The sequence below is a fragment of the Acanthaster planci genome, linkage group LG05 (genome assembly GCF_054643075.1).
Source record: "Acanthaster planci isolate LZ-2023a linkage group LG05, COTS_SCS, whole genome shotgun sequence".
Taxonomy (NCBI): domain Eukaryota; kingdom Metazoa; phylum Echinodermata; class Asteroidea; order Valvatida; family Acanthasteridae; genus Acanthaster; species Acanthaster planci.
In genome coordinates this window covers 27922-40867 of record NC_141781.1, presented here as the reverse complement: position 1 = coordinate 40867, position 12946 = coordinate 27922, and the positions used below count along the sequence as shown (strand labels likewise).

At 42.4% G+C, this 12946-nt stretch overlaps 1 protein-coding gene across 1 annotated transcript in view; it reads right to left on the bottom strand.

Annotated features, from left to right (window-relative positions):
• Positions 1 to 4525: 4525 nt before the first annotated feature.
• LOC147798961 (calcium uptake protein 3, mitochondrial-like) overlaps positions 4526 to 12946 on the bottom strand; it is a 31445-nt gene continuing 23024 nt past the window's right edge. Inside the window, exons 2-4 of the mRNA XM_087137216.1 lie at positions 10040 to 10150; positions 8444 to 8491; positions 4526 to 7122 (exon numbers count right to left, since the gene is read on the bottom strand). Coding sequence (XP_086993342.1) covers positions 7115 to 7122; positions 8444 to 8491; positions 10040 to 10150 — 167 coding nt within the window. The 3' untranslated portion in view covers positions 4526 to 7114. The remainder of the gene's footprint in view (positions 7123 to 8443; positions 8492 to 10039; positions 10151 to 12946) is intronic.

Sequence of the window (12946 nt, the reverse complement as noted above, 5' to 3'; positions counted from 1 at the left end):
GGCAGGAAGCCAACAGTGGGCCATCAGTGTGCTGCAGACAAATGGGTCGGATTACTGCATGGTGCTGCTATGATTTTGCAAAGCATTTCTTCAAAAATCGACAGATCATGTTAGACAGTAGTCTTTTGGAATCGCTGGACTGTTCCTGGAATTGGATCTCAAGGTTATGGAAAACAGCGGCGGTGTGGATTTAATTCCTCAAAAAAGTGGAATTGCGACTCCGATTCCAAATTTGATTCTAAATCCAATTCAAGCATGGATTCGCCCAAACCTAGCTGTGATGTTAATGTGTGTATGTCATCATTTGTAATTTTTAATTCATTTATTTTCTTAACATTTTTATATTTGTGTAATGTTGTTAGAGTGTCATTTTAAAACCTTTTTTTAAAAACTAACTTGGTACAATCTGTCATTTTTTACTGTAACATACATGTAAATTGGCCATCAGGCCACAAGATGCATGAAATAAATAAAACTTAACCTAACATGCATACAGGGCATTGGAGACCTTGTTGTTAGGCTCTGTCAAACTTCATGAGGGTGAGCTTGAAGTTAGCCTTCTCCTTGTCTATGAGGGGGATTTTCCTGGCCAGTTTACTAGTGTCTGAAGTCAGCTTATCTTTGGTAGCAACAGGCATCTCTTGGGTGGAGAGGGAGTTTCTCGAAGTCCTCCCGGGAAAATTGGAATTAGGCTGCTGCTCTGGGGGTATATGATCACTGTCACTTCATGTCAGCAAGTACTTCAACATAGGGATGCATGAATGGTCCAGCGATAGCTCTGGAAAAAGTGAAGTCGAGGTCTCCAGTCTGGTGGGGTGGCACTTGAAGATGTATGGTGAAGTCTTTGTTGGTGTTGAAGCAAAAGGCAGGCCCAGAACCTGGATCATGTCTCTCTGGAGTAGACGGAGATGTGCTGTTGAAGGTATAAGGCTGGCTCTGGAGCTGATGTCTTTGTTCTCAGCTGATGCATCCTGTTCAGTTTGTGGATGGTCCATGGTGCGTGTGGCATCATGCCTGACATCATGCCCAGGATCCAGGTCGTGGTGGGGACTGTGCCCATGTCCATGACCCATGAAGGAGGGTCCCATGAAGGAATTAGTCTCTTAGTTGGGGGACGCTCAAGAAACATCCCCCGCAGTAAATGTTAAGAAAAGTATTGTTGGATACAGTCAAACCATCTTGGAAGCCATCGTGTATAGCCGCAGTGGCTGAACGGTAGTTACGGATAGCTGAAACCTGGAGATCTGACTTAAACAGGTGCATGCAGAAGTCAGCCATAGAGGTCACAGAAACTTCAGTTGAAGAAAAACCTCGCTCTGAACACCACAGAGTAAAATGTCCTAATCTGGAGTCATAGATGCTGTGTATAGACTGGCGTTGACTCTTCGAGGCCATTTCGGCAGCTTCATCAGAAAGTCCTGCTGATCTGAAGGACTGTTTGACAATAGCCAATAGGTCAGGTGTAGTGACCTCAGATGAGGGTGAAACACACCTGACTTCGGCTGATGTAGCAGATCCGGTCTGTCAGGAAGGATCACTGGTAACCGGACGAGCAGTCTAGTCAGACATGGGAACCATGGCTCGCGTGGCCAGAAGGGGGTGATGAGAAGGACACGGCAGCGTTCCCTTTAGATCTTGGAGAGAACTGCTGGTATTAGGGATATTGGAGGGAAAGTGTAGGCCAACATCCCTTCCCAATTGACTTGAAGAACATTCATTACCCAGGCTTGTGGGTGGTAAAAACTGGTGCAGAACACTGGCAGTTGCGCATTCTCCACTGAGGCGAAAAGATCGATGTTTGGTTTTTCTACTTCGGTGAAGATCTGTTCGACTACATTGGTGTGCAAAGTCCAATCTGTGGGACGTACTTTCACTGAGAGAGAGCATCTGCTATGGAGTTGTGGACACCAGGAATGTGAGTCGCCTGGAGATCGATGCCATAATCCTGGGCCCAAAGGAATATCTGTCTCGTCAGGAGGCATAAGCGGGGAGAAGGTGTGCCTCCCTGGCGATTGATGTATCACACAACTGTGGAGTTGTCCGAGCGGATGAGGACTCATTTGCTTACGATGCTTCGGCAGAAAGCTTTAAGTGCAGTGAATATGGCCTGAAGTTCCAGGATATTGATGTGACTCCCTTGGAGCTGGAGGTCCCATGTTCCCGATGCTTGAAGCAGCGGTAAGGAGGCTTCCCAGCCCAGAAGAGAAGCGTCCGATGTTATGTCAGTTACTTCTGGGTTCACCTTGGGGAAGGGCACTCAGAGAGAGAGGTGCTCCTTCACTAACCACAACTGAAGATGGGGTCAGATAAGTCTGATATGGGGACCTGGAGATTGATTGAGTCCCATTTAGGCCTGTAGAGTGCTAAGAAATGAAGTTGTAGGGGCGCATGTACAGCCTGCAGAGGGGAATGAGATCCACCATGCTGGCTATCTAGCCAAGGAGACGAAGCAAGGCGAGGGCCGGAGCAGACTACTCGGTAGAGAAGACTTTCACGTAGTTGAAAAGATTGTCGGTGTGTTCAGTCGTCGGTGAGATTATGCCTCACGGAAGGTCGAAAGATGCCCCTAGACATGTTGGGTATTGTGTTGAAGCGAGATTTGACTTCTCAAGGTTGATGATGAAGCCAAGCTGATTTGTGATGTCACAAGTAAGGCGGGTAGAAACCTCTGCTTTCTTGAACGATCTGCCTACGATCAGACAGTCTTCCAGGTACCGTAACAGCATGACTTCCCGCTTTTGAAGGCGAGCAGCAATGATCTTTGCAACCTTCGAGAATACTCTCAGTGAAGTGGAGGAGCTAAAGGGGAGAGCCGTGAATTCGAGGAGGTTCCTGTTGTACAGGAAGCATGAGTATTCGTAGCTTTGTGAGTGAATCAGAATGTGGAGGTAGGCATCTTTCAAGTCTATGGAAGACGCCCAGCATGGAACCTGTAGAGATTGGGTGACCATCTAAAGGGTCTCCATGCGGAATTTCTTTGGGCGGATAAAGCGGTTTAGAGGTTTGAGGTTGATTATAGGTCGCCAGCTTTTGAGTTCTTTCTTTGGAGTGAAGAAGAACGTTGAGATGAAGCCTTTGTTTGCTTGAGATTTGGGAACCAGGTGGATAGCACATTTCTGAAGGAGACAGTCTATCTCGGTCTCCAGTGCCTGTTGTTTGTTTTTGTGGGTAGGAACTGAAGTCAGACGGAGGATAGGTACAGATGGAGGGGTGCTCGTGAATTCAAGGGCGTATCCGTAATGAATGGTCACGAGCACCCAGCTATCCGATGTGACTTTCTCTTAAGAACCAGCGAAGAGTTAGGAGTCTGGTAACTGGGTTGACGAAAGGGGCGAGAGCAACCATGACTGCCCTGACGTGGGGGTCTGAAGGGTCGAGACCCCTGATCATTGGGACGGGATTGGCGAGGTGGAGCCACCGGTGGAAGGTCACGGAAGCTAAGTTTACGTGTTGTGTGAATACATTTAACTCATCATCTCCATGAACTTCCCTGCGAAAAGGTTTTTGCCATACAAAGGAAATTCCTGAAGTCTTGACTTGACTCCCTCATAGGGAATGTTCATGGCATCTAAAGTGTTGGATCTACATGCAGAAGTGGCCAGAATGGAGATCCGAACAAACTGCTCGAAGATAGAGTTGACATTCTCATTGAACATTTGAACTGTGACAGCTGCAAGGTCTGTAGTATCTGGTGAATCTTTGTCACACGCATGGGCCAAATACACAGAGAGGAGTGCCGTAAACGCAGTGCAGCGAAGGCCATTTCGTGAGGCCTTGTCGAGTTTAGCAAGAGTAGACTCGACAAAACACTTGTCCTTGTCTTTAAATGGAGACTTTCCTGTAGGCTTGTGAGTGTCAGAGGAAAGTTTATCTTTAGCCTCCGTTAGAATCTCAGGGACAGAGTTACCAAAGGGAAGTTATCAAAGTCCTCCCTAGCAAACTGGAAATAAGTCGAGGCCCTGGGTGGGTATGGACGCCATTTTTTTGGCATTGGCGAGAACTTTAAACATCTCGACGCATGAGCGGACACGTGGAAGTTCGGGAAAAATTACCGTTGACGCCTCCAACCTAGCGGGGTGGCGCTTGAAGGAAACATGTGAAGAGGCCTCCGCCTTAGGTTGATTGGAAGGCAGGCCTAATATGTGGATCATATCCTTCTGAAGAAGACAGAGCCGTGCCTCAGGAGGGTTAATTAAGGTCGGCTGCAGAGGAGATATCCTCATTTTCAGAGGACGTATCCTGCTCCATCCGCAGTTGATCCGAGAAAGGAGGAACGTCATCATGTCTTGTTGGGTGGCCAGGGGCTGGAGCAGGAGGTGAGCTGTATTCTGCGCCAGAACCTGGATAAGTTGAAGAGGCGAAACCATCATAAGAAGATCAGATTGCTGGCAGGTGAAGATGAAGGCAGGTTCGGATGCGGATCTGGATATGGATGTGGAGATCCGTATCACGTTGCAGATCCGTATCACGTTGCGCCGGCAAAGGGTCCGGATCAAGGGCTGTCACCACGGGACCAGAGTTGGGATCTAGACGGTTGGCTATAGAAGAGAGCTTCTCCTAGAGCATGCGGACCGCTGACATGATGTCGGCCATTGCATCTTCCTTCTGTGAGGAGTGAGACTTCTTTTGCTAAGACCCCGTAGAAGAAGACGAAGAATGTTTGCGTTTCTTGCCTACCGGAGAACTGGTTGTAGAGCCAGCGGTCGACGCGTAGTGAATTGGAGTGTCGGAGGCCTGCCAAGACTGCAGTAAAGATACAGTAGGAGAGGGTTGGTGAACTTCAGAGGTAGAAGCAGTCTTCTCAGAAAGACCCAGAAGGTAGCCAGAAGAAAGGGTGGCATACAGGGGTCAAAAAACCTGACAGGGCAGGAGGCGGTGGGCTCTGTTGTCCCGGGCACATTCGGTGGTGAGCCTGCATGGCCCAGTATTGTTTCTGCAGGTACCACACAGGGGAACAGCGTTGTGGGCTGAGTTTGGGTGGCTTGTTCTCGTGTGTTCACGAACAGCATGATTTGTTGTTCGTGGGTCGGCCGCTCGAAAGCCGGGATTGTGCAACCCGTTATTGCTACTAGTTTGTAGCAAGTAACATGCAACATGGCAGCATCCTTGTGCATTCTTTGAGAGTTAATGGTTGGATAGCGAGTCATCTCAAATCTCGTCTGGGACAAGTTGAAGTAAAATTGTCGGGAGAGGAGAGTGAATACTTTCCCCACAGTTTCCCCCGCAAGTAGCAGTTCATTTATGGAGGGGAAGTTGTGGAGGAATTTTGCATCAGTAGGTCACTTACTATGAAGGACTGTTTACATTACTAGTGGGCTTGAAATAGGTGGTTACTATCTTAAGTGGTTTGCGATTTCCAGAGACTGACCTTGGGTCACTCAACACTCCATGATTTTTTGTCATGTGTTCAATACCTGTTGTAGATTGAATCAGATGGTTGTTTGGAAAAACAGACTTTGTCAGTCCCTCTGCTTATTTTGCATAGCTTTCCAGAAGAAAAAACCTGAAGCAGCTTTATATTTTATGAAAGGGTTGATGTATATTTATTCCAAATGACACAGTTAGAGAAGTTTCAAAAAGCTCTGAGTAAGGAGTGCAGTAATTTGCCAGTGGCTTGTCTGTCATCAAAACCACAAGTGTCCTTGAGTGGCCTGCCTGACCAAAACCACAGAGTGGGGGGGACGGAGACTGTGTATACAAATACTGCTAGCTTTATTTCGGGGAGATTGTGAGGAGATTTCCAGTTGCCTTCAACATTCCACCGCAACACTCTTCCACAGTTTATCCTCAACTTATCCGGGACGAGATTTGAGATGACTCCTAAATAAACTGGGCTAACTTCTTCGTCTTAAAAAATTCATTTTTTTCATGGAAAGTTAGAATTGTTAATTTTGCAAAACTTTCCACTGTCTTTGTAAGTCATCTTGATAGTTTTGCGGCTTTTCAAAAATCAAATATCACAAGTTTTTCCGTGTTCGTGTAAAACCCTGACGAGGAGGTGGTGTGTGAACCTGAGAACAGTGTTCTTGGGTTGTGTTCCCTCCATTCGAGCGCGAGAACATGAAACCTGTGTTAAGAACAGGGCGCCCGAACTGACCGTGTTGTCCCATGGAGCGTCAGCGTCTTTGTCACGCCCGGGAGCCCCGGTTGAAGGGTGTCTGAAGACAATGGAACCAGGGGTGATGCGGCCGGTGTAGCTAGCGTTGGCAGCTACTTCTGAGCCATGCTGATGTCGGGTGTTGCCAACGGCAGGTTGTTGTCGGCCCGCGTCATCCGTTCGGAATGCTTAGGAACTGGGATGGAGGAGTGTTGCGCCCAGACCCAGCAAACGGGGGAAATTTTAACCCCAAGTGCAGCGCCACTCTGCACGCTCGTTGACTGCAATGCTTAGGTGTTACGTTGGGGAACTGAGCATACGGATATCGCACACACTGCAGCTCAGGCCCTCCAAGTATGGCATAAGCTAATCCTGAACTGAATCAAAGATGGTATTGAAAGCAGGGATTAGCCGTGGGATTACAAGTTTAGCAAGATGCCACTTGATCCTCCACAGACCGACTCCTGTCGGTCTAAGTTCCTCGCGAACCCCAACAAACCCGGGGTTGCCCCATTGACCCTATAAATATACCAAGGAAAAAGGGGGTCCGTGGTATTAGATCGCTCGCACTGGCTCACGGAACCCCCAACAATCCCAGGGTTGCCCTGTTGACCCTATGTATCGCTGGGTAGTACCCTCGTTCAGTCATCGATCTATAAAATGCACACACACAAAAAGAGAAAATATACCACCAAATCAAAAAATATACAGATAAATATAGAAAGTACGTTTATTACAATATGTTACAGTTTGATCAGAATGTCACAAAGGTGTGTAGTGAAACAGAAACCTCAATGAACTCTAAGATCTCAAAAAGATACGTCCATTTAGAATCACGCACACTAATCGCGTGTATTGGCTTACGACCTTAACACCTCGATCTTAATGTTGACCGACTCCTGTCGGGGGGGGGGAGTTGAGGACCACTCAAAGTGTTAAGCCCTCAACTGTCCCTGGTCACTGAGTTGACCCCATGCGATATCGTTAGGTGATACTGCTGCATACGTAGAATCAAAATCAGTAACCTGCAAGCATGTACAAAGAAAAAAAGAGAAAAATACCACACAAAAACGACAAATGGCAGACACACAGACAGAAAATATGTATATGTAGAAGGACTACCATTCGTTGCTGATACGTTACAGTCACTCGGGGTACCACAAAAAGTCGAACAAAAACGGAAACTCGAAAAAGCCAAACGACACGTCCGTTATCAATGGCACTAAGAAAAGAAGGACGAACATGGCAGCTGCACCTCTATGCATTGTGGGAGCAGAGGGCGCACTACTAGTTGATCAAGTGTTTAGCAAATAAAATAAGCCGCAAAGGAATTTGCACATTTAGCAACTGTTTGGGCTAGGATGAAAGCAGTGGACTTCTGTTGTTGAACCAGCTTGTTACTTTTCTATAAAACCTTGCTGTAGTTTTAGCTCAGTGAGGATTTGGGACTGGGTGTGGGTTGTGTGAGGTTCTTTTCATTTTCTTAGTCATTAGCACATGTTCAAACTTTAGACCCAAAATCGGGTTGTCAAATGGTTTAACTTGACTGTTTTTTTAAATAACTTAAATTAACAGCTCATATGTAACTCTTCTGCATCGTAACTTTGGTATTTTTTGAAATTCTAGAGTGTACTATATCCTCCTCTAATATAAGCCCTTTGTGGCATGAAGTCTGAAATTCTCAAAGCAGTTATGCTGGAATTATGTTTGGAACTGTATGAAATACTCTGGCAGCATATCTTGGTCTTGAGTATCATAGGAAGGGCTAAGGATTAAATAACGACTTAAGAAATCACATGGCCATTGACTTTCATGAGTCATGTTGTCAACTGGAAAGATTTAAATGAAACAGAAGAAGGAACTGTTCTATTTTCAGGGCAACTCTTTGGTTCAGTTGTATGTAAGCTTTTGGCTTCAACTGTACACAAATTTCCAGCATGAACAGAAAAGTGATGTCATATTGAACCAGAAAATTAAGGCAAATTGAATAGACGCGTGTTGGTTCATGTGCTGGTTATCACACTAATGCCCTTCACAAACATAATTTTTTTATTGTGTGTGTCCTATTCACTTTGGTACTCTCTGGCACTGGAACTGCTTAAAAACCTTAGCAGAACTACTAAAAGCAGAACTTGGAAGCAACATCTGACTGAGATAAAGAGTCAGGAAAGGCCAATGCAGCAATGTCCTTGTGACCCTGGTGAGGCAGAATCGATTTGCATCTATATCTCATACAAAAATATTTGAACATTTCAAGAAGCATTCTCTGAATAGCAAAACAATACTCAAACTGACAGTCAACCAGACAAAGATGCACGTCCAAATACAATTTAAAATCATACTTACTTGTAAGAATGCACAACAGAAACAGGTATTCAGTATATGAGATGATACCTACATGGGGTAAAAATCAATCAAAAAAGTACAAATCTCATTTCAGTGATACATGTACATGCATTTCATATGGGAAGAACATTTTCATCAAGCACTATGGTATACAAGCATAACTGGCTAGTGACACGAGGAAGGGGGCTCTACATCAAAAACAAATTGTCATTTGCAAAAGTTTAGGAGGACCCAAACAAAATGCAAGAACACCAGAGGAAAAACCAAACTTAAACCAATCAATCGTGGCAACTTATGTCTATTTTCAATGTATAACCTCAGTATCTTGGTTAAACAGCTACATTTCCATGATTTGAAATGTTAATATTTAGTGCGCCCTCCTTTATTTTTGATTACTTAGACTGGCCTTTTTTTTTACCCATGCTGCCTTACAGATAAAATGTCATACAAGACCTGTCTTTGCAAAAATTTCATTCAAATGGGTATATAGCACTACACTGATGTTATGTGCACCACTGTAAAAACAAGGTAATTAATCATTCAATGAGACAATGTAATACAGGCCAAGTGACAGAAATACCAATAAATTCCAGGTGGTCTTAAACTTTTGCAAATGACTGTAATTCAAATAAGTTAATTGCCATAAAAAAATCCCAATTTGTCTGTGGATGTCTTATTGATACATTCTACCTCCAGGAAGTATTTTAACAGTCAAGAATCCTCAATACACCAGGTTTCATAGGCTTGGCTTAAAGCAAAATGATCACAGGGATTTATAAGCAAATTTGTGGTGAGAGAAAAATTCTGAATTTTTATCTTCTTTTAACTCCACTTTTACTACAAGTCAAAAAGCTCTCCTCACACAAGCACTGCCAGATTCCTGCCGGCAAATTGAACAGCCAAAGGACACAGCAAATCATTTTCTTTTGCAGTAAAGGGACAGTAGTCCTCTCATCAAGTATTAGGATTGTGGTTAGTTTGCATATATTCATCATTCGGTGACCATGGTGACTAAAAGTGACAGCTGGTGCCCTGCTGAAGTTAATGAACATTTTGTAATTATTTCCCACTGTTGGGTTTAATATTGTGAGTTACATTCATGGTATTTTGAAAGAAGAAGTGTGACTTCTTCTTCTTTCGCTTTTTGTCTTTCTGTGATGTGATAAAAATTTAAATAAACAAAGAACTTTGTATACTTGGTGACAATAACTTTAAATGCATCTGCTACACTTACTGACAAATACACAATCCCTCCCACTTAGGTTTACTCAACTGCTTAACATGAAGAGAGCCCTCTAGTGAAGGTTTGATTAATGCCTGATTCAGTGAAGCTTGTTTATCTCATTTAATACATACACCCAAAAATGTGTGTTCCACCACTAAATGAAAACTTCTTTCCTTCCCTTTGCATGCAAACTCTTTAATTAAAGAAAGTCATTATGACTGCTTCAGAATATATGAAAATATTGGCAGAGCAGGTTACACATGTCCCTTAATGCAGGCTTTACAAGTCCTCATAGTGCTGTCCAACGAAAAACTTTGAAAGCTTCTAGGATGGAAGAAAGAGGTGAACATTTGAATTTTTTTATTTGTTACCTTTATCCATGATGGTTCGGAAAAGCTGTGTTGACTCCTTTTTCTTGGATATGGTGTTATTCAGCATAAATTTCACCTTTTCATCCTGAAGTTGAAAACGGCCAATGCGAGCTGGCAAGACAGAAAGATAACATGAACAGAAATAAGATTTGAAACAACATCTAAACTTGAGCAAGTTGTTAATAAAACCTACCATATGTCTGACAGTGCATAATGAAAATCTAGTTTATAAACATGAAAAGAATGTTTCTGTAAATGTGAAAAGAGTACGTTTGACGTCTGAATTTATCCATCCTTCACGGAAAACCAATTATATCAAATGTGCACATTATGACTAAATGAATCCAAAATGTGAAATATTTCTGTTAACAATAAGACATAAAGAGGCAGCTAAATTTATCAATAAAAATCCCTTGAGCTTATGAGTATGTGTATTTAGATCAATTAAGCAGTTATTGCTTAAATTACACAGATTCTGAGGAAGGGGTTTATAAAACAAATATCGCCTGCTTTGTCTCATGATTCTTGCGGTCAGCATGATGTCACTACAAATATTTAACATGCAGCAAAGGGGCAAATAAACCCTTCATGCTATTCATAATGTAGGCCTATAGAAGCTTGTGGATGTCCTACAGTGAGAATGTAGTAAACTAGCCTCCTGGAGGTAATCCATGGAGCATTCTGCTTTCCTGAGGTGAAAATAGCAACAGAATGCTCCACTGGATCACTGGGAGGCTAGTCTTACTATATCACAAGATAATGCAGCCAATATTTGTGAACTACATAAGAGTAACATCATCACATTAATGGATATCCTCTACATCAAAATACTTTTGGCTTTAAAATTTGAAATACTTTCATACTAGGGTACTGTCAACACTGGTTGGTAAAAGTTGCAAAATGATGACATCACCTTCCTGGAAATTAGTGGTTGAAATTTTAAGATGATCACTTTCCAATACCTTCATTATTTAATATGCATCAAAATGTTATCTTGCATATAAATGAGGTACCAACTAGATTACCTGACAGACATCAAAGCTCTGTGATGTCATCAAATCAAAAGTTAGTTTTCCCATATCACCTTGTGTTCATAAAATGAAGGCCTACATAGTTCGTCATTGATCAGCAATATAATTTCACACAAAACATAAATGAGTCATTGCAGAAATATTAAAGGGCTGTGTAACACTGTGATCTGAATATTGACAAAAATATAATTATACAATCAGAGCACTGATTGTCTAATTATATTTTTGTCAATGAGTGATTGTATTCCCCTGCAATTTTTGAGCATGTATACATTTTGGTCGCTCTTCGATATTGCATCAGTTTATATGGGTAGACCCTGTGTGTGTTATGGGGACGTTTTTGTTAGGCAAATTAAGACAAAGCTGTATTTTTCTGTCCCTGCAGAATTGTATAATGACTAGCATACTTCCCAAAAACTATGGAAAAAGTATGCATGCACTTGAGTGTACTAGTGCATGTGTTATGATCAATTAACAAGATTGATGGGGGGTCAACTGTCAAGTTAGAGACTGACCAAGAGGCAACACACAGAATTATACCATGAATTTATAGGCAGAGACTATTCTCCTTTTCCTCTTGATTTTTGGAACAGCAAGGGTTTATTAAGGTCTCAGCAACCTAAGCCCTTCATGGAACTAATTAATTGACTCAGTGAAGGTGCCTCTCTGTACACCCACGGGACTTTGAGTGGGTGTGTCAATATCTCTGACATTTACCTAAGGGGTTAATGTCTGTCCAAGTACAAGCCCTCACTACGTCACTGTGATTAATCTGGCATTATCTGCGCCTGCAAAAACCTATCAAGAGTGAAATTAAACAAGCCTCTGGTCTTGAGATTGGAAAAAAGCTGTCACAGAGTCAGAAGAAAGGAAAGAGATACATCCATGTATAATGTCACGAAAGCAATAAAATATTTGAAAAATCAATTCTTGATGGTTGGAGGGATGCTGATGAAAAGTTAATAACACATTGTTTGAACTTTCCTGTTTGTACAGCTGTGTCATCTGATTCCTTTGGACTTTTTAAATGGAGAATTTGAAATATATTCCGCCTACATGAATTCTTGAATAATTGATAAAAAAACAACCAAGAAACTGAAACTAAGGTAATAAAAGGCTGTTGTCAAAAAGGAAGTGGTAAGGAATATTAAAGCAGATTGCAGAGTTTCTACTTGAAGCTCAAGAGACCTGTGTGAGCAGTGTTTAAGACCCCTTGTTGTAAAGAGGAGTTCACAATATGGTCAGCTGTCAGAACTGGCAGTTCATTTAAAAAAAGTTGAGTCTCCTCCTGGCCAAATGATAGGAAATGTAACAGAAGGTAATGTAATCATCATGAAATCATCATCTGACGATGGATCTTTGGAGGCACAGACTAGGTTCAGAACTAAACAGCACTGTGAAAAACTGTCAGGTGTCATCATAATGAAAGATATGCCTCAAAACAGGGAATCATGTACCACTTCTCCTTTGCAAAACAACCAACAGCTTTCCTTACAGTGTTTGCACAAAAAATCCATACATGACGGTATATTTTGGACTTCCGATGGTCCCCTATCTCTCCAATTGTATAAAGTTTATACAATCCCTGAATAATTCTTCACCACTGATTGATGGGTTATCAATCACATATCACTAAATTATTCATTACATTCATGAGGCAGAGTAAGTTGAAACAGAACATTCAATATGTCATCAAACGATACTATTCTTTCCGTTGCATGAAAATGAAGTATTTATGATTTGTAAAATGAGCAATGTCTTTTGTCTTGAGAAATAAGTTTTTGATGGCATAGAAGTGAAGATTTGACATTTAACAAAGAAACACACAAAACCTTGAATCAAGCAGCCTCACAATGTGGTTTTTATGTATGAGTCA